This window comes from Chinchilla lanigera, unplaced genomic scaffold, assembly GCF_000276665.1.
Source record: "Chinchilla lanigera isolate Chin_1 unplaced genomic scaffold, ChiLan1.0 scaffold00039, whole genome shotgun sequence".
Classification (NCBI taxonomy): domain Eukaryota; kingdom Metazoa; phylum Chordata; class Mammalia; order Rodentia; family Chinchillidae; genus Chinchilla; species Chinchilla lanigera.
The window spans coordinates 18,131,030-18,149,873 of NW_004955440.1; the positions used below are offsets into that span (position 1 = coordinate 18,131,030).

Sequence of the window (18,844 nt, forward strand, 5' to 3'; positions counted from 1 at the left end):
CTCGCCTTCCTCCTGGCCATCGCCTACCTGGTGGTTAAAGGTACTGCGCGCAGGCGTTGAAGTTCGCGGGGTGAGCGCGGCGGCCGTCCACACCCTCCCCGCCGGCCGCGGGCAGCCGCCGGCCTCGCGCCCCCGGTGCCGTTCTTCGCTCCTCCCCCTTTGTTCTCTGCTCGTAGGTGGGGCCGGCTCGCGCCTGGTGAGGACACCCTTGTAGGACCGTGTTTTGATTGAAGGGATACTGAAGTCAGTGAAGTACTTAGCTTGATCATTTAAGCAAAACGTAGGACACGCACCCACCGTCAAAGGGGGCTGGTGAGAAGTGCGTGCATTTACAGTAGATTACATGCATTCGTGCATTGTGTGTAAGTGTGTACACACGGACACGTAGCCTTCGCTGCACAAGTGGTTAAAAGCGTGCTGTCCCCTTATTCACCGATATACTAAGAATTGAAGAACGAGGATTCCTGTCCCCCAGTCCAGATGTCTACTTTCAAGGCTAGCTTCTCAGTTTTGTATTATTTGTAACTAGGTGTAACGTGCAGCTGTATTGCACTAATTTCATTGTCTTGTGTCTGAACTTGAAACGTTGGCCAAATTGGAAAAAAATAGGGGTGTCGTGAAAGTTTTTCTAAGGCTTGCATGGATGTATTGTGTGATTGGATGTTTATTACAGTGGAACGTTCAGTTCTCATTAGTGAGTCACCTTGGCTAAATCCTGAAAAAGAAAAAGCGACAAGAGGGGAATAAACTTTGTGTAAAAAACACTCAGTACTTGGTCCCTCACATATTAGTGTTACTTTACTAATAAAAATTAAATCTAATTAATCCATTTTTAAATTTTTCTCAGCCCCACAGGGCTGCAGCTGGCCTCTAACAGCACACCATACTTAATTTTCATAAAGAAGACAGATTGGCACGTTAACGTTTATTCCATGTAAAGTGTAAATCTGAAATGTTTGGCTGCCATTGCCAATTCTCTGTTACTCCTGACCTCTTTTTTCCTCTCTGCAACTTGATAGTTATGTTATGTGGAGAATTTATTACTCTTGGCTGAGAGGTCATGTTTGTATTATAAAGTCACATAACCAGCTTAATGGAAGTTCATTGCACAAGACATTGATAATATTTTGGAGAATGGAGAAAGGAACTGAACTCAAAAGGTACTATGTTCTTAAGTTTGTATCACCAAAGATGTCTTCAAGTCAAAGAACTTACTTGCTTGCTGAAGGTCATGTAGCTAGTAAATCAAGTTAGAATTTGACCCCAGTGCAACTCCAAAGCATTTTATACAGTGGTCATGGAGTTACTCTTCAAATTATAAAGTGATCTTTCTTTTCTACCTAAACCTTTCTTTCTGTTTGCAGAGTTGCATGCTGAGAATTTGAAAACTGAAGATGTAGATACTGGGCTGTTAGGTATGAACTTATCACTTGATTTAATTTTAAACTAATTTTTGTTTTTCCAAATTATATTTAAAGTGTACAGACCTTGGAATAAAGTACTGTATTTCTATCTGCAGTTGATTTAGTCATGTTTCTCATTTGCATGTGTGTGGTTAGATTTCTTATATACATACTTGTGGTATGTAAATGTATGTATTATGGATGTGCTGTAACTTTATAAAGATTTTGAACAGAACTGTGTATGATTCAGATCCTTCACTTACGGGGGATTTTCTAGTTACCTGCTGATAGAGCCTTTCCAGACTTCTTTTAAGGAATTTAAAAACAGAAAAACTTCACAATAACCCGTATTACTAGTGTACACAAATCTCAGGAGAAATTTAAGTTCAAATAGTTTTATAAGCAACTTCTTTTTAAAAAAAATTCAGGAATCATTGACCATACTTGTAAGGATTGATGAGTAGGAGGGTCAAACGGGAGTTTCTTCAGTGTCCAGAATGCTATAGTTTCCAAGTTTCCAGTGGAAAAGGTCTTCATGCTGTATTTCCTACTGTCAGATTGATCTTGGAGGATTCAGAACTTTACCTATGTATTTTACTGTTTGCTGTAAATCATTTGATTTGATAACCAAAGAATTTGATTACTGTAGCTAGAGATGCCTATCTAGAATAATCAAATAATTTGATTACTCTCAAATCTTTGCTGAACTCCGGCCTACCTTTCTAAAGCTAACGCTAAGTATAGTCTCGTTGGTCTTGCACAAGGGGTAACCGCTGTCTTCAAATCATGAAATTAGTTTGCTATATACCCTGTGGAATTTTTTTCTGTGTTGTGTTGTTCTTAACTTCTTGCATGTGAAAACACATATTTCTTACTCATTTTATCACTTTTGTTATACTGTTTTCATTTCTACACAATAGCCAGGACTGCCGGATGTGGTGGTGCACACCTGTAATCCCAGCACTCCCCTGTAATCCCAGCACTCCCCTGTAATCCCAGCACTCCCCTGTAATCCCAGCACTCCCCTGTAATCCCAGCACTCGGGAAGCTGAGGCAGGAGGGTCCTTGCGAGTTCAAAGCCAGCCTAGGGTACAATATCCTCTCTTAGTACAATGGAAAAAAATTCATAAGAACTAGGCATGAATCCTAATGTGTTGCTATTTAAAAATAGGCTTGGTTTCATATTTATAAATTAAATGGCAGTTCTTTTTTTAACTTTTTTGCAGTGCTGGGATTGAACCCAGCTCCTACCTGCTAGGCAAGTATTCTATCATTGAGCTGCTTTCCCCACCTTTTTCATTTTCTTTTGAGACAGAATTTCACAAAGGTGCTCAGGCTGACCTCAAACTAGAGATCCTGCTCAGCTTCCTGAGTACAGTAACTGGGGTTATAAGCATGTGTAATTATGCTTGGCAGTATCTGAAGAAATGGCTTGCTCAATATAAAAAAGTATAATGGAACTTTTGCCACTTTCTGTCTTTTCCAATCCAGGTAGATAATTTACATTGCTGTTAGGTATGTGCAGTAGATATTTAATACTGTGAGAGCAAATAGGAAGATCAGTATCTAAGTCTTTGATCCTGACATGAATTTATTATCAGGATTCAAGAATGAGCAAAACTTTCATGTTTTTATGACACAAAAAGTCTGAACAGCAGCTGTGCTGATACGTACTTACGTAGAGAGAGTGATCATGTGGAGAGTAGATACAACCGACATCACCTGATAGGCTAATTCAATCATATTCCTGGGGATTAATTTTAAAGCAAGCATTGTTCCAGTACATGTATCACTTACATCATGTGGATATCAAACAGTCTTCTCTACCACAATAGTATTCTTAAAAATCTATTTCAGAGATACAGTGCTAAGATGATTAAACTCTGGTAAGGTTGAAGTGATTGTGCTAACACTCGCTCTTACATTGTTCTAAACTGAAATTCCTTCCTGTTTGGGAGGAAAGTACAAGTTGGCTTCTTTACAGAATTTTTTTTTTAATTGCTAGTCTCTGGTTAAAAATCTTAAGACTGGATAGTTGAAAAGATTGGTCAGTTCTCTAAAACTTTGACAACCCTAACTTGATTGCTTTTTAGCTTACCTTGAAGACATGCCTGTGAAATTATAGCCTACTCTTTCTATAATAGATAGAAAAGTTTTCATATGAAGAAACAGCCCAAGTCCCTAATAAGAAATCTATTGTTGAAGTTACCTATTAGGTTAAAAAATGATACATACGCTTATCATACAGCAATAACTTCATTGTATTTGCTTATACTTATTTTGCCTGTTTGCTGGAACCCTCAGCTGGATGAGATACTTTTATGCATTTTTTGGCAGAATGTTGCCTTGATGCTGTTACTTTAACATTTCAGGGACTCCTTTTACTGCAGATTGCCTCAGTTCCTTGGACATAAGTTGATTTTTAGAAAAAAATAAGTTCTCTGTCATAATAATGATCTTTTTATCCTGATAAAAACTTTATGTGTTGCAAATTTTTGCATTGCAATTTAACCTTAGTCCAAAAGTATCTCTGTAGATTTTGATTCTGTCCAGGGTGAGGCTCAAGAACAAATGACACTGATGTAGCAGTTGAAGGGGCAGTTGGAGATACACTTCTGAAGGCCTGAACTAGTTTTCTAAAAAATGTATTCAAGAGTGATGAAATGCTGGAGGAGTGACTGTTAGCAGATTGTTATGGCTGTCTAGATGTCCCCCAAAGCCTCATGCAGTCATAGGTGGGGCTTTTTCAGAGGTGGCTGAATCTGGAGTGTGTGATCACTAAATTCGTCCACTGATGGGTTTGGCACCGTTCTGGGTAGGTTTAAGGGTGCCCCACTGTGGGCATGAGTGCTACCCGCCCTAAGGGCAGGTATCCTGGATACCATATAAAGAGACAGAAGGAATTTGTCCCTTGTTGCTAGCTGCTGGCTGCTTTTAAATCCTAAAAAATAGGATATAAGGATCCTAATCCTTATATCCTATTTTTTAACCTAATAGGTAACTTCAACAATAGATTTCTTATGGTTTTGCTGCCTCTGCCTGCCACAGGCTTTCTCCTCTGCAGTGCCCCTCTGCCATTCCACCCTGCCTTGGAGCCAACCACCCGTGAACTGAAACCTCAGCAAACTGTGAGCCAAATAAACCTCTCCTCTTTTAACTTTGGTTTTTGGGTATTTTGTCTCAGCAATGAGAAAAGTAACAAGTCATATATGAACAAAAAACATTGTAAGTCCAAAGGGTCTGTTAAGAAACCTAACTTCAAAGGAATTGATACCCTGCTTTGGTCATCTTTATCTAAAAGAATGCCTCCTGGGAAGCTCTGTGGATAGTTTTCTTTAAAAAACAAAACAAAACAAACAAAACAGGTTCGTGATGACTTGGCATCAGAGCATTTGGAATTTAATTGATTTTTGTTGGCTAACAGGATGAGGCTGTAATCGTGTACATCTTTACTGGTGAGGTTATGTAGCCATGGGTGTATGGCTGATATTATGAGCTGGTTTGGGAACTTACCTTCTGTAATCTTCCCTGGGTAACAGTACAATTACACTACAGAATTTTTAAAGTTTGGGCTCTTTGTGTAATTGTCATGCAAACAATCCCTGAAGATTAGCCTATTTTTTTTGAAGGAGAATAAATTTAAAACCTTAACTTAGTTAATATTGCACTTCAGACATTCCTCTTGAAGACAAGTCTCAGATGCAATGTATATGTGAATGCATTGTATGAATCATATACAGTGCTGAGTTGTTTAATTTTTGCACATTGGTCTTTATGTTGATCTCATTTTTTGTTTCACAAACTTAGTGCCGTTTCCAGCAGTGGATAGTATAACAAAATGACCTTCTCTTTTAGTTGTACTTTTAATGATGATCAGGCCACATAAACAGTTTTACACAAACTGTGCTGTAGAATAGGGTATCTATCATATTTGTAAATTTTTACCAAAAGCACCCTCCCTGACTGTAGGTAGTGCTGTATCACTTTTCCTAATAGATTGTGGAATCAAGTTAAAGATACTGGTTAGAAAAGCCAAGGTCAGGGCCGTGTGTGGTGGCGCATGCCTGTAATCCCCGCACTCAGGAGTGTGGTTCCCCAGTTACTAGTGTTGGTCTGATCTCTGATGACTAGTGTCACACGATGAGAGAAGACTCGTGACATGAGAGGGCTGATGGCAACTCTGTTTATTAAAGGGATATTCTGCCTTCTATGCCTGAAGAGAACTGGGGACATTGGGAATGTCCTGATAGGCCTGAGCTGATGAGATTGGGAGCAGCACCTGCGTCTTACAGCGGCAAGGCTATGGCCTCCTCCAACTCATGCCGTACTCCATCTGCAGAGTCCTGAGCTGACCCTTCAGGGGGTCATGTACAGCCTAAACACGAAGTGCTTTATATCCTTATTTTCAGTGTTGATTCCCACAAGGAGGCTGAGGCAGGAGGACTGCTGTGAGAGTTTGAGGCCGGCCTGGGCTACATAGTGAGCTTAAGCTGAAGCTTAAGTAAGCTAGCCTGAACTATATAGATAACCTATCTCAAAGAAAAAAAAAAATGGTCAGGGCAGGCCTTATGCGGCTGGCCTTAATCCCAGCACTCTGAGGCTGAGGCAGGAGATCTGCAAGTTAGAGCCTAGCCTGGACAACTTGGTGAAGGGTTTGGGGATATACCTTAGTATCAGGGCCCTGGGTTCATTCTTCAGCACCACAGGACACACAAAAGGCAAGTTCAGGGTTTTGATTATTCACTGTAAGGAAGAAATGGAGTTTTTATGAACTTTCTAAGAATGGGTCACCTCCAACACATGCTTTCTCTTGGTAATTATTACTGTGTTTCTAGTGTTCTAGATGAAGTAGTCATACAGTACGCGTCTCATTGCTTTGAAGGACGTTGATATACTCTTCAAATGACTTAGCACCATCTTTGGGGTATATATGTGGAGGGGGTCTGTGCTGGGCCTGGTAATGTGCCTGTACTTCCAAGTTACTCAGGAGGGTGAAGGGCCTTCTACATGCAAGGCAGGAACTCTGCCACTGAGCCACATCCCCAGCCCCGGCACCCTCTTTTAACTCTTGAGTGTCAGTCATTTTCTTCTCTATAAATGTACAGTGTCCTGGAAGCATCACAGTCATAATATAATCTAAATGAATAGTTCAAAAACAAGAATAGCCCTTGATATTGCAAGATGCTATGAATCTGGTCCTTGCCAAAGAAGGGATGTTAAAAATGACAGGCACCAAAGACATCAGGTTTAGGTGCTTATTTTTTAGTTTATTTTGAGGCAAAGTTTGGCCATGTTGCTCATGCTGATTTTAAACTCTTGGGCTTGGCGCTGGGGATATAGCTCAGTGGCCTAAGCACCTTCCTGGCAAGTGCAAGGTCGTGAGTTCGATCCCCGGTACCACAACAACAACAAAAAAACCGAAAACCTCTTGGGCTCAAGCAATCCTCCTGCTTCATCCTCCTGAGTAACTTGGAAGTATAGCCACATCACCATGCCCAGCACAGAAGCTTTTTAGGAGGACGGAAACCATTCCATAGTCTCAACATGATCTCTATATGGCACTATGACATTTTATTTCAAACTCGTGTGTAACTACGGTCTTAGATAAAGTTTTCCTGCTTAGGTACAAGAATGTTACACATTTTAAAAAGGTGAATACTAGAATAATAAGGTACAAGTGATAAGGGTGTCCAGTATATAATATTAAGTGAAAAGGCAAGGTGCGGAACACCTTTTCAGGCAAGAATCTCACTTGTGGAAAATATACTGAGAAAATATATTTTGTCACTAGTTCCACATTACTTACATTACATAGGTCTCTGTTTTTGGAAAGATGCGTAACAAACTCATAGCTGATTGTTCTTAGGAATGAAATTCTAAGCTGAATGACTAACTTCATTTTTATATGTTCTCAGAAACTTCTATAATCTTAGTAAATTCTTAGTAAAAAGGTTTATACACCATCAGTTACAAAATTTTGATCTTGGGAATTCTAAAGATAATGACTTGTAACAAATTTCTGTTGTTGACTGTTAACTATTGTGGCTTTTCTGCTTGTTCATTTAGGAGTTGAGTAATTTCCAGAATTACAAGCACTACTAGACCACAGGGTTACAATGTACTCTTTTTAGGGTTATTATTGTGGCACGGCTTATCAATGATGCAGTTTTTGCTTAGTTTAAAAATAAAATAATTGAAATGTCTAATGTGAGGCATTACTGAGAATGTGTAATGGTAGTCATTTCTGGAAAATCTAACAATACAGTACTCTTTCTTTTAAAACTTGGCAGGTGGTACCCTTTTAAAATACCTGAATGAAAAGGCTTGATTGGCTTTAGAGAGCCTCATATTATTTTAAAATGTTATTTTGTGTCTTTGCTTGCTTTGGCTTTTGGGGGGGTTTTTTTGTTCTTTTTTTCCCGATACTTTGAAGGCTTATTATTTAGTTCCCAAACACAAATACTCAATTTTTTGTGGGTTTATTACCATCTCTGTTCTGGTGGCTGTTCTAATTTAAATTAGAGTAATCCTGTTGCTTAGTCCTTCTTGAGAGCTATGCATCTAAACAGCAGGTAACAGCTATTTGGCAGGTAGCCACCCATAAATCACAAGTGTGCACCAAACCTTGTTATTTTTGTTTTGATCTCATTTTTGATCTCATTTTGTTTTGATCTCATTGGGTTGCAAGAAGGTTGTACCTCTGCTTTTATTGAGATACTCTGACCATCCAGTCGTCGGTTGAGCTGATGGGATGGTGGTGCATTCTAGTCTGCCAAGACATTTGCTAAAGTGAGTTAATGTTGAAACATCTTTCAGCTTAGTCAGGAAAACCTTTGTAGCGCTTCCAGCCACAGGGCCATCTTCTGTTTCTGTGCCCTGACTAGGGCAGAAGTGCACACTGGTGCCTGGACCCACCTGCCAAGGTATTACACACATTCACACTCCTGTGTAGTGTGGCCTCTTCTAGATGGCTTTGCCAGGCAGCCTCAGCAACAGCACCCCCTCCCGTACATTCATCTAAGCATAAGCGCACAGAGCGTTTCTTCAAACAAGGAACTTTTTTTTCACCTTTATAGAAGTCTCACTCTTTTTTCTGTTCTACCCAAACATTTCACCTGTAACCCAGTCAACTGACTATTTTAGCTCTTCTATTCAAAGGTCTATTCAAGACACTGTTTTAGCTCTTCTATTCAACGGTCTATTCAAGACCTTTGAATTTTTACCCTTCTACCCTCTACCTCTGGTTATATCTGTACTCGTTTTCGTAATTATTTTGCAACATAGAAGCCGGAGAGACACTTGAGTTATTTCTTCTTTCTGCTTTGCCACATTCCTCTTCTGGGGCAATGACACAGAGCCAGGTGTCTCTGAAGGGGTGCAGGAGGGGAGGGGAGCTAACAAGAAAACATTAGGTTAATCTTCAAAAATACTTCACCACACATTTTGAGTTTGCATTTGAGCATTTTATCAGTCTATTACTGAGCTTCCCATGTTTACTGATATAGTACAGTGCAGTTTTTTGCTAAAATTAAAGTTAATTTGGTGTTCTGAACCTTTCCCTTCTCCCAATACTCTGGAAATATAGGACATACACTTTAGCAGTTGTAGCTTAGTAAACTTGAGACAGTTTGAATATAATTTCACATAAATCAGATATAACTTCCCTGGCCATCCCCTATTCAAGGACTGCCTTAATAGATTATTTTTTATAATTTTACTTTTCTGCCTAAGTTCTTTTTTTAGTTAAAATTTAAAAAACAAAAGCCTTCTGCTCCGCAACCAAACTGATGATTTCTTCTTACAGAAGATCAATGTTAAATTCTAAATCCTTTCAGATACTTTCATTAATACGTAAGTTTATTCATGTTTTCATATATAATATATGCACATATGTATCTATGATACATTAATTTTTTTCTTTTTTGTGCAAGTGTATTGTAGTTCTAAACTTTCATCTCATGGTTCACCAGTGTATCTTGGAGATCTTTCCATACAGTAAATTGTTTCTTTACTGTTTTTTACAGTTGTATATGGATACACTTAACTAACCATGATAATATAGTAGCATCCCCTCACGTGCAGTTGCAAATTGGGCATTGTTTTAAATCTTGAGACATGAGTCATTCCTTTGTGCCGTACATCCACAGTATATGTGCTATTCACCCACTAAGTAGTCATCTTAGCTACCATATCAACTGGTGCAGCATTACTGACACAAGACCACATTCACATAACTTGTTATAGTAACTGTTGTAACTGTTCTACTTTATTGACAGTGCTCACTCTGCCTAATTTAGAAGTTAAATGTGAAAGAGATGCAGGACTTACAGTGGTACATATATATATATGTATATATATACTGTTTGAAGTTTGAGGTATTCACTGGGGGTCTTGGAATGTATGACTTATAGATAAAGGGGAGCTGCTGCATCTTCATTCCTGATCAAATGTTTAGGTTGTTTCCAATTTTTATCATTATAAATAATGGTATGGTATAGAGAATAATGCTGTATATATTTTATATGTGGGTGTATATGTGGAAAGGATATGTGTATGGGTCATTTCCACAAATAACTGCCAGATGGCTCTCCATGAAGGCTTACCAGTTCACTCCCTCAATAGCAGTGCATAAGTTTGTTTACTCACAGACTCAGTATTAGAAAATGTTATCAAACTTGATGGTAAAAATGATACCTAATGGTAATTTGTGCTGTAAATTGCAAATTTTTATTTAAAACACTTTCTATTTGACATTTAATTTTTGCTGTGTAAATTTAGTTTTGTGTGTGTGTGTACATGTTCATCTGTTGGATTTGTGGAACTTAACATAGCTCATGAATTTTGTATTATGGATAAAAAGAATCTTCTCTGGGAAAGTCTTAAAATGATTTCTGGCCAGTGAGTCCATCTACACCTTTTTGCGAGGGAAGGGCTCCTACACCTTTATATTTAGATCGTAAGTGTTTTAGAATTAGTGACCTGTGTATTTAGGTAATTGGTTTGTTCTACAATTTAGCATGATACAGACTGTAGTATATGAATGCAGCTTTATTTTCCTGTTCTGTGATTGCTTCACTGAATGAAAAAATTTTTTTTCCTGTACTGGAGTTTGAACCTAAGGCTTTCACATAGAGCTATACCCGCAACCCCATTCCTTTTTACTTTTTATTTTGAGATAGATTCTTGATAGTGGTTAATGCTTCAGTCTCCCCAAAGTACTGGGATTACAGATGTGCCTCACCAAACCTGGCTATAATCGATTCTATTTGGCCTTTCTTCTAAACTCTGTATTCCCCTTTTTTAGGGGCTGGGAGAATCTATTCATTTATCAGTACTATACCAACTATTTTCAAATATTAGGGTCCTGCGGTATACTTCAGTATCAAATAGGATTAGTCTTCTTTTGACTACTGTTTATCATGTGAACTTTAGAGTTAGCTATTTCCTATCCAAGTAAAAACTATTCATACTCTCAATTAGAATTCTGATGTTACTTCCTTAGAAGAATAGCATCTTGTTTATTCAAAAACAATTATCACAATCTGCTGTTACTTACTTTTTTACATTTATTTTCTTTTTACCAGAATTACTCCGTGAAGACATTGGTGGTTCCTATTTTGTTTACTGTTCTGTGCCTGTCATGTGACATAGTAACAAGCACATAGACGTTGCTCAGTGTATGTTTAGTAAGTGAATAAATGAAGTTTGGAAACTTGTCATTAAAATAAAACTACTGTACTCCTTCTAAAGATAGTAGGCCATCGGCCATGGAGTTGGATTCTCAGAAGTTATCTTAGTCACTTTGTTGCTGAAACAGAACCAACACCCACAACTTTTGAAAGAGGATTTATTTTGGCTCACTCTTTAATCTATCATAGGCTGACTCCCAGGCAGAAGCCTCATGAAGCTTTGGGGGACACTTCAGATCTAAACCATAACAGAGGTCATTGTCTTTCTAATACCCTTTAATATCTTAAACTGTACTATGAGTAGTAGCTGAAAATCTTCAAATTAATTTATTCTTGGTCATTACTTCATTTATACTTCCTCTTCTTTCGCTTCTCAACCCTTCCTTTGAGTTCACTATAATGCCATACTTTTGACCGGGCGTATAGCTCAGTGGCATAAGTGCCTGCCTGGCAAGCGTGAGGTCTTGAGTTCAGTTCCTGGTACAAAAAAACCCAAAAAATCCCATGCTTTTGATTTGATTTCTGTAGGAAAACACAGGTTCAAAATGACTACAGGTAGGGTCTGAGATCCCAACTCACTGGTAAATTGGGACTGCAGAGCAAAGCTAAAGAAACAGAAGATGAGGGGCTGAGTTTAGTGGTACACACCTATAATCCCAGTTACTTGGGAGCATCCAGAGTTCCAGGCCAGCCTAGGCAATTAGGTTTTCCCCTGTCTCAGAATAGAAAATACTGGGGATGTAGCTCAGTGTACAGTACTTGCTTCCATGCGCAAGGCCCTAGAATCAGTGCTACATACAAAAGAAGGAATTAGATTAAGTTTATGAAAACTGAAGAGGAGGTGCTCTATAGATGTCCTATGATGTAGAATGAAAGGAATCTCTTAGCGCTAAATAGTAAAAGACAGTAACATGATTCATGAAATGAAACATGTCAAGATACCTTAAGAAAGGTTTAAACATTTTATCTGTAGTTGCATTTTATAAAACTGAAAATATTCTTAAATTGAATTTCCTTTCCACATACTACAATTTAATTAAAATATTCAATGATGTGACTTCTAATTGTGCTTCAATAGTTTATACTTCTGTAAGTCAAAGTTAGTTTGTACTAAGCTTAAATTTGTTATTGTAATATGGGTTACATATAATTCAGAGGACCAGAAATACCCATGATCTTCTGAACATGAAGACACTAGTTTAAATTGTTCTAGTGTTAATACCTTTTCTCTTTCTTTTCTCATTAAGGATTCTGGACTCTGCTTATAATATCCCTAACTGCTGGGTTTTCCTGTTGTAGCTTTTCTTGGACAGTGACTTACTTTGATTCTTTTGAGCCGGGAATGTTTCCTCCTACTCCTCTTTCACCTGCCAGGTTCAAGTAAGTACAATATTCCTTTTTTTTTTTTTCTAACTCATTTCAACTTGTTTGAAAATACTAAAAGAAACAAGAAGCTGTTCATTTGTAACTCCATTCCTTACTCAGGATAGCAGACACCCATATCATACTTTTCTAAGGAGAATATGTACTTCAGTGTAACAGTAGCTGGCTGTGCATCTTAGTAACTGTGCTGGGGGAATACATGAAGCAGTCTTTGTGTGCACCTACTTGTTATGACGAACAGCAAGGTGTATACATGTGTATCAAAGTGTGAAGAGGTGAGTTTTATGCACTGTTACATTTTTGTATACTTACAATTTTTTTTATTAAATGTTTTCTTGTGATTTTTCTTGTAGAATTAGCCCAATTCAATGTAATATCACATGAAAATTTACTTTTACAGCTTTGGGAGGAGGTTGAAAGTGGGTGTGATCAGATGGCTACTGGATGGGCTAAGGATGGCTAAGGATGACTTGGATCATATAAGCCAAAGAAGTTAGCAAGATAGGACAAAAGTACAGAATGGAGACCTTGATTCAGATGAGGAAGAAAATAGTAATGTAAATAAGTGTTTAGTCAAGATGCTACAAAATTGTCGTGTATACCTGAATGATCCAACATTAGAACTAGTTCCGAAGATGTTACTAGGTCCTTGCCAGGAGTGAAACCTATTGGATGGAAAGCCAATACTGTGATTCAGTGTTGAAATGGTTTGTAATGGGTGATATGCTACAGGATGTTTTGAGAAACGCTAGTAATGAAATACAAGTAAAACATTTCTATATGCATCAGTAGCGTTCTCAACAATGTGTTTATCACGACACACACCCACAGGATCTGAAAGCCTTTGCGGCAGGGCTTTATCATTTTAATCCTGAGTCTAAAAACGGATTTATGGAGAAGTGACAGATGAGGCATTGAGGTGGGGTTTTTTTGTTGTTTTTTGGGTTTTTTTGGTCTTCTTTCTGAGACAGGATCTTGCTCTGCAGTTCAGGCTGGCCTTGAGCTCACTTTGCAGCCTAGGATTGGCCTCGAACTTGCAATATTCCTCCTGCCTCAGCTTCCCGAGTGTTGGGATTACAGGCATGCACCACCACACTCAGCTTGTGTTGAGGTTTTTAGAATAGTGACTTTCAAGAGATTTGGTTTCCTTTAAAATTGCCTACATTTTGACAACAAAAAGAACCTTCCAAAAGAAAAAAATCTGACAATTTGCTCCTATTTGCTCACTTTTTGAAAGCTTTGTTTTGAACTACTGAGCAGTTTACTGTCTGAATATATGACAACTTATGAACAACTTGCATCATTTTGTGCTTGTTGAAGTTTTTGGCAATATATGCCAAGTAAGTCTTCCAAAGATGGTAGAAATATATATGCCCTGATAGATGTGAAGACATTTTACACCTTGAATTCAGAAGTTCATCCTGGAACTCAGCTACGCGATTTCTCTTTGTGCAGTAATAAACCATACGACTTTGTGAATGGACTTGTTGCACCTATTTCAAAAAGTAACCCCCCCAAAATCAAAAAAACCACTAAAAAGTAATCCAGATGTCACCTCTGACAATTGGCTTACTAGTTATTCATTGCTGTTACATTTGCTGAAAGAATACCACTTGACCAGCCCAGGAACTGTTTGCAAGAACAAAGCTGAGATTCCTGAAAAAGTGTTGCAAGTTCACAGAAGAGGATATATAGTACAGTCTTTAGATTTCACAAAGACTTAGCATTGGCCTCCTATATGGCGAAGAACACCAAAGTGATACTGATACTATCAATGTTACACCGTGATGATAAGATTGATAGTGAAGCTAGACATAATAGTGCACACCTGTAATCCCAGCACTCAGGAGGCTGAAGCAGAAGGATCCTGTGAGGTGAAGGTCAGCCTGTGCTACACAGTGAGTTCAAGGCCAGTCTGGACTACATAGTGAGACCCTGTCTTCAAAGAAACAAAAAAATAGAAGTGAGAAATGACATTTTACAAAAAAATGAAAGTAAATGTTGATGAGTTCTGCAGCGACTATGATGTTACTTGAAACACAAAGCGTTGGCCAATGATTGTGTCTTACTTGACCCTAAACGTGCCAGGCATAATTAGTTTCATAATTTACAAAGACAATAACAAGCACAAAATATCCTCGAGAAATTTTATTAGAAGATTGGGACTGGAATTGATAAATTATTACAGCAGAGGAAGAGCAGTATGTATCTGCTCGAAGAATTCTGCAGAAAGTTCTGGAGCAGACTGGTGAAGAAACAAGTGAAACATCATAAGACCCTCATAAGAAACAGGAAGACCAGCAAGATGTCAAGTACGTCCTACCAAAGAAGACAGGAAAACAAAACACATGCTATGGGGATTGGTATTTGTGTGTGGAACATGCTGTTCTCGTGAGAAAACTGTCTTAGGTGTCATAATTGAAGTAAAGTTTTTTTTTTGAGACAGGGTCTCACTGTGCAGTTCAGGCTGGCCTTGAGCTCACTTTGTAGCCCAGGCTGGTCTCAAACTTGTAACAATCCTCCTGAGTGCTGGGATTATAGGCTGAGATTACAGGCATGTGCCACCATGCCCGGCTTTAAAGATTATTTTTGTGGTAGAGTTCTATTTGTATTTTCATTGTAGCTCACATAGGAGTTTATTTCTGCTATTACTTTTTAGATTTAGTAAGCAAACAGTTGATGTTGAAAATATGATGTTTATTGTAAACACTCATTACATATTAAAAACAATATTAATATTTTCTTGTTAAGTATACATCGTTTAAAATTCATAAAATTAAAATTAATAATTCATTAGTAGAAATACTTCGAAAAAATAAATGTGGGCATTATATATCCATCAGAATGTGCCTTTCAGAAAATTTCCTGTGATGCCCCTGGGATTGAGGCTTTAATCTCTATAAGAAACAAATGACAAAATTTTTAATTTATGGCCCCCCCTTTAAATAAGTAAAGCATCTTAAATGCAATAGATAATGTACTTTTTAAATACGAAATTCAGGGAATTATCTAAGAATTGAACTTTGATGGTTGTCCTATTTAGGTGAAATTTGAAACAAAAAGGATTTACAAAGGCAAAATTAATATTAACAGTTTCAATGTTTTACAGGATTCATGTAACAAATGGTTAGACTCAGAACAGTTTAAAAATTGTATTGGACTTTTCCTCAGGACTTAAATTTTGTATAATTATTTTCAACTATCTGTGGCACCCACTTTACAGATTTAGACCAGATTGGATGTTTTTTTATACTCAAATAGCGTTCAGTTTCTTTGGTCTGTATCTTCTCCATTTTAAAGAATTTCAGAAAACTCAGTGGGCAGTGATCTAGTCCAGTATCAGGAAGACTCCACTTTTAAATATTAATTTTCAATGAAGTCAAAGATCTCATTTATTTTACATTTGGGGTTTGGGAAGGAGTTGGTGAAGACTAAAGAATAGTAAATAAGTTCCTTGGAATTTATGGTATGTTATTATAGTTACTATTATTATTGCTCCAGCTTCCGTCTACTTGGATAGGTTTGTATAGAGAACAGTATGTATTTGAGGGGGTCTATAAACGCAAGGCTACACTAATGATAACTTATTAATAGTCATTAGTACTACTGGCTTTCATTAGGAAACTTCCATATGTTTTTCTGCTTTATATAAATCTCTAAAAAATCTGGCTTCACTTCCAATGAAATGTGAATTATGTCTCTGTGTGTGTATGTATTTTAAATGTCTTAATAAATCACTGTGTATATATGAAACAAATTGTGTACTTGGCAAGTAAATTTTATGAGTGCATGAGATAGATAATACGCTCAATTATTAATTAGACTAAAAGTTATATCTAACAGTATAACAGTGATCCATAGTTCACATGGGCACCATTCAGTCGGAAAGTTTACTTTGCTAAGACATACAATTCAGAAGCACAATTCACACTTACGTTTTGCTGCCTGTTGACATCAGTTACTTTAATAAGAGGTGTGAGTCTCTTGTAGTAGACTCATAAGTACAAAATATTTAACTTCATGTTTTTCTTTTACTTACATCTCACTTCTCTTCTGAATTACAGTCTGATATTTCCAGGATCTAGGAGATCTTGCTACCTGGATTTCAGAAAGCATCTTAACGTGAAACAGTGATTAAAAATCTCTAGTCTTTTTTTGTTTGTTTGTTTGTCTTTTTGAGACAGGGTCTTGCTGTGCAGTTCAGGCTGGCCTTGAGCTTACTTTGTAGCCCAGGTTAGTCTCGAACTCGCAGTGATCCTCCTGCCCTCTAGTCTTCTGGGCGTGGTGGCGTATGCCTGTAATCCTAGCACGTGAGAGGCTGAGGCAGAAGGATCCTTGCAGTTTTGAGAATAGCCTGGTCAACAAAATGAGCTCAAAGCCAGCCTGAACTACATAGTGAAACCCTTTCTCAGAAAGACCAAGAGTTCAAGGCCAAAGTGGGCTACAAAATGAGTTCAAGGCCAACCTGAATTGCATAACGAAACCCTGTCTCAAGACGACAAAAAAAAATAGTCTTTAAGACACTATTTTCACTCACTTGCTTAGGATACGGTTATTCAACTTCACCCAGTGTAGTCCTTTTTGTTGTTTCAAATGACATCAGAAAAAAAAGAATTCCTCTTTGCATCATCAGTTTTCACACTATTTGCATCATCAGAGTTTTTGCACTATTAAGGGTTAGGCCTGTGTTTTTAACTTCTCCAAGCTTTCACTCCTTTAATTTGCCCTACATACTGTTATTTAAAATAAAACAAATCTAGTTACAACTCTCTCATGTAAAACTGTTCAGTGGCTTTTCTGTTGCCTTTAATACAAAGTTCAGCTCTTAAGTATAGCATATTGGTCCTTCCCAAAGTGACCCCGCCTTATTCTTCCAAATTCATCTTCACTTATTTCCCCATGCTTTATTGTAGTCCCATGCCACATTACCTTGGCATCCCTCAAGTAAATTATGTAATGCTGAGATAGGCACTTTACACTTGGTGCATTTTTCTTCCTGGAATATCATTTTACCCTCTCAGTTTCTCTTCTACCACTGCCACAATTCATAAGCCTCATAAATAGTGGACTTTTGGGGAATTTTAGAGAAAAGTCTTTTGGTGTTCTTATAAAGATCTTCTGTTTTAACTAATTGCATTTAATTTTTGAAAATACAGCACTTTTATTAAACTATCATAAAGGGCATGTTTTTTCAACATTTATTAGTTTTAATGTGAGATAATGTCAGTCTTAAGATTACGTACTTGTGTTAATACTACATGTATACAAAATACATATTCCAGGCAGGTGAGGTGGTACATGCCTGTAATCCCAGCACTCTGGGCTGAGATAGGAGAATTGCAATTTCAAACTCAACTTGCGCAATTTAATGACTTAGTAAAATCCTCTCAAAGAAAAAACTAGGGCTGGAATCAATCTGTAGTATCGTAAAAAAAATTTATTTTAATATATACAAGTGAATATAAAAAACAAAACATATATATCTACAAATGATAGTGTACACAATTACTAGAAGGAAGTTAAGTTTGATTCTGAAAACACTACCTGCTAGTGTTTGTGGAAAGTAGGCAATTCAGAAATATTAAAGTAAGTATAGTGTATTTTCTCTGTGTCACCAGTAGAGTGAGTCCTTGTACAGAGAAATAACCTTAAGACAGTTGGAATCTTCGTTTATCTTCAAAATCAGATTAATGCATTTCATTGATAGGCGACATTACATCTTCGTAAAAATATAACAGTATATATTTTCTTATGTAAAATAAGTAATGGTGTTAATATAAACATTTTTCTTGATTATACAAAAGTAATTCTGGTCCTTTATTGAAAATCCAAAAGAACAAGCTGGGCGTAGTGGTTCACGGCTGCAGTCCTAGCACTCAGGAAGGAGGCAGGAGGATCATTGTGGGTTCCAGGCTAGCTTGGGCTACAAAGCAGTAGTGAGTTCAAGGCCAGCCTGAAATATATAGTGAGACCCTTTCTCAGAAAAACAAAAATGAAGAAAAATAGTGGAAATAACCAAAAGTCAGGGAAAATGGCTGTCAGCATTTTAATGTATAATTTTCTATTATATGCTAATTTTAAAATCAAAATGGAATCACTGTACATACCATTTTGTTAGATGATAAAAAAAATCATGTTGATTGATTTGTTAAAATAGTATTTTGCTGTTCCTTGCAAACTAAGGTACATAGTTTGCTTTAAAACAGATATAACCATTTGTGGGGAAAAAAAATCAAGAAGACTGTTACTGTCAATTATGTTTTTCTGAAACATATAAACTCCTTAAGGGAAGAGAAAAGTATTTATTGATATTTAGTAAATATTGGGTGAAATATTTAATGAACCAGCATTTTTTTTTTTTTTTTTTTT

General features: G+C 37.3%; 1 protein-coding gene across 8 annotated transcripts in view; it reads left to right on the forward strand.

Moving 5' to 3' along the window:
- The window catches only part of Arl6ip6 (ADP-ribosylation factor-like 6 interacting protein 6), a gene marked incomplete at its 5' end in the record, with an annotated part of 35,775 nt that continues 16,931 nt past the window's right edge, over positions 1-18,844 (forward strand). Inside the window, 5 exon segments of one of the 8 annotated variants that reach the window (XR_001235266.1) lie at positions 1-40; positions 1,365-1,415; positions 4,401-4,531; positions 12,392-12,472; positions 12,578-12,750. Coding sequence is in view for 3 of the 8 variants with exons in the window: in XM_013517458.1 (XP_013372912.1) it covers positions 1-40; positions 1,365-1,415; positions 4,401-4,531; positions 10,988-11,068 (303 nt within the window). 8 annotated transcript variants of the gene reach the window in all.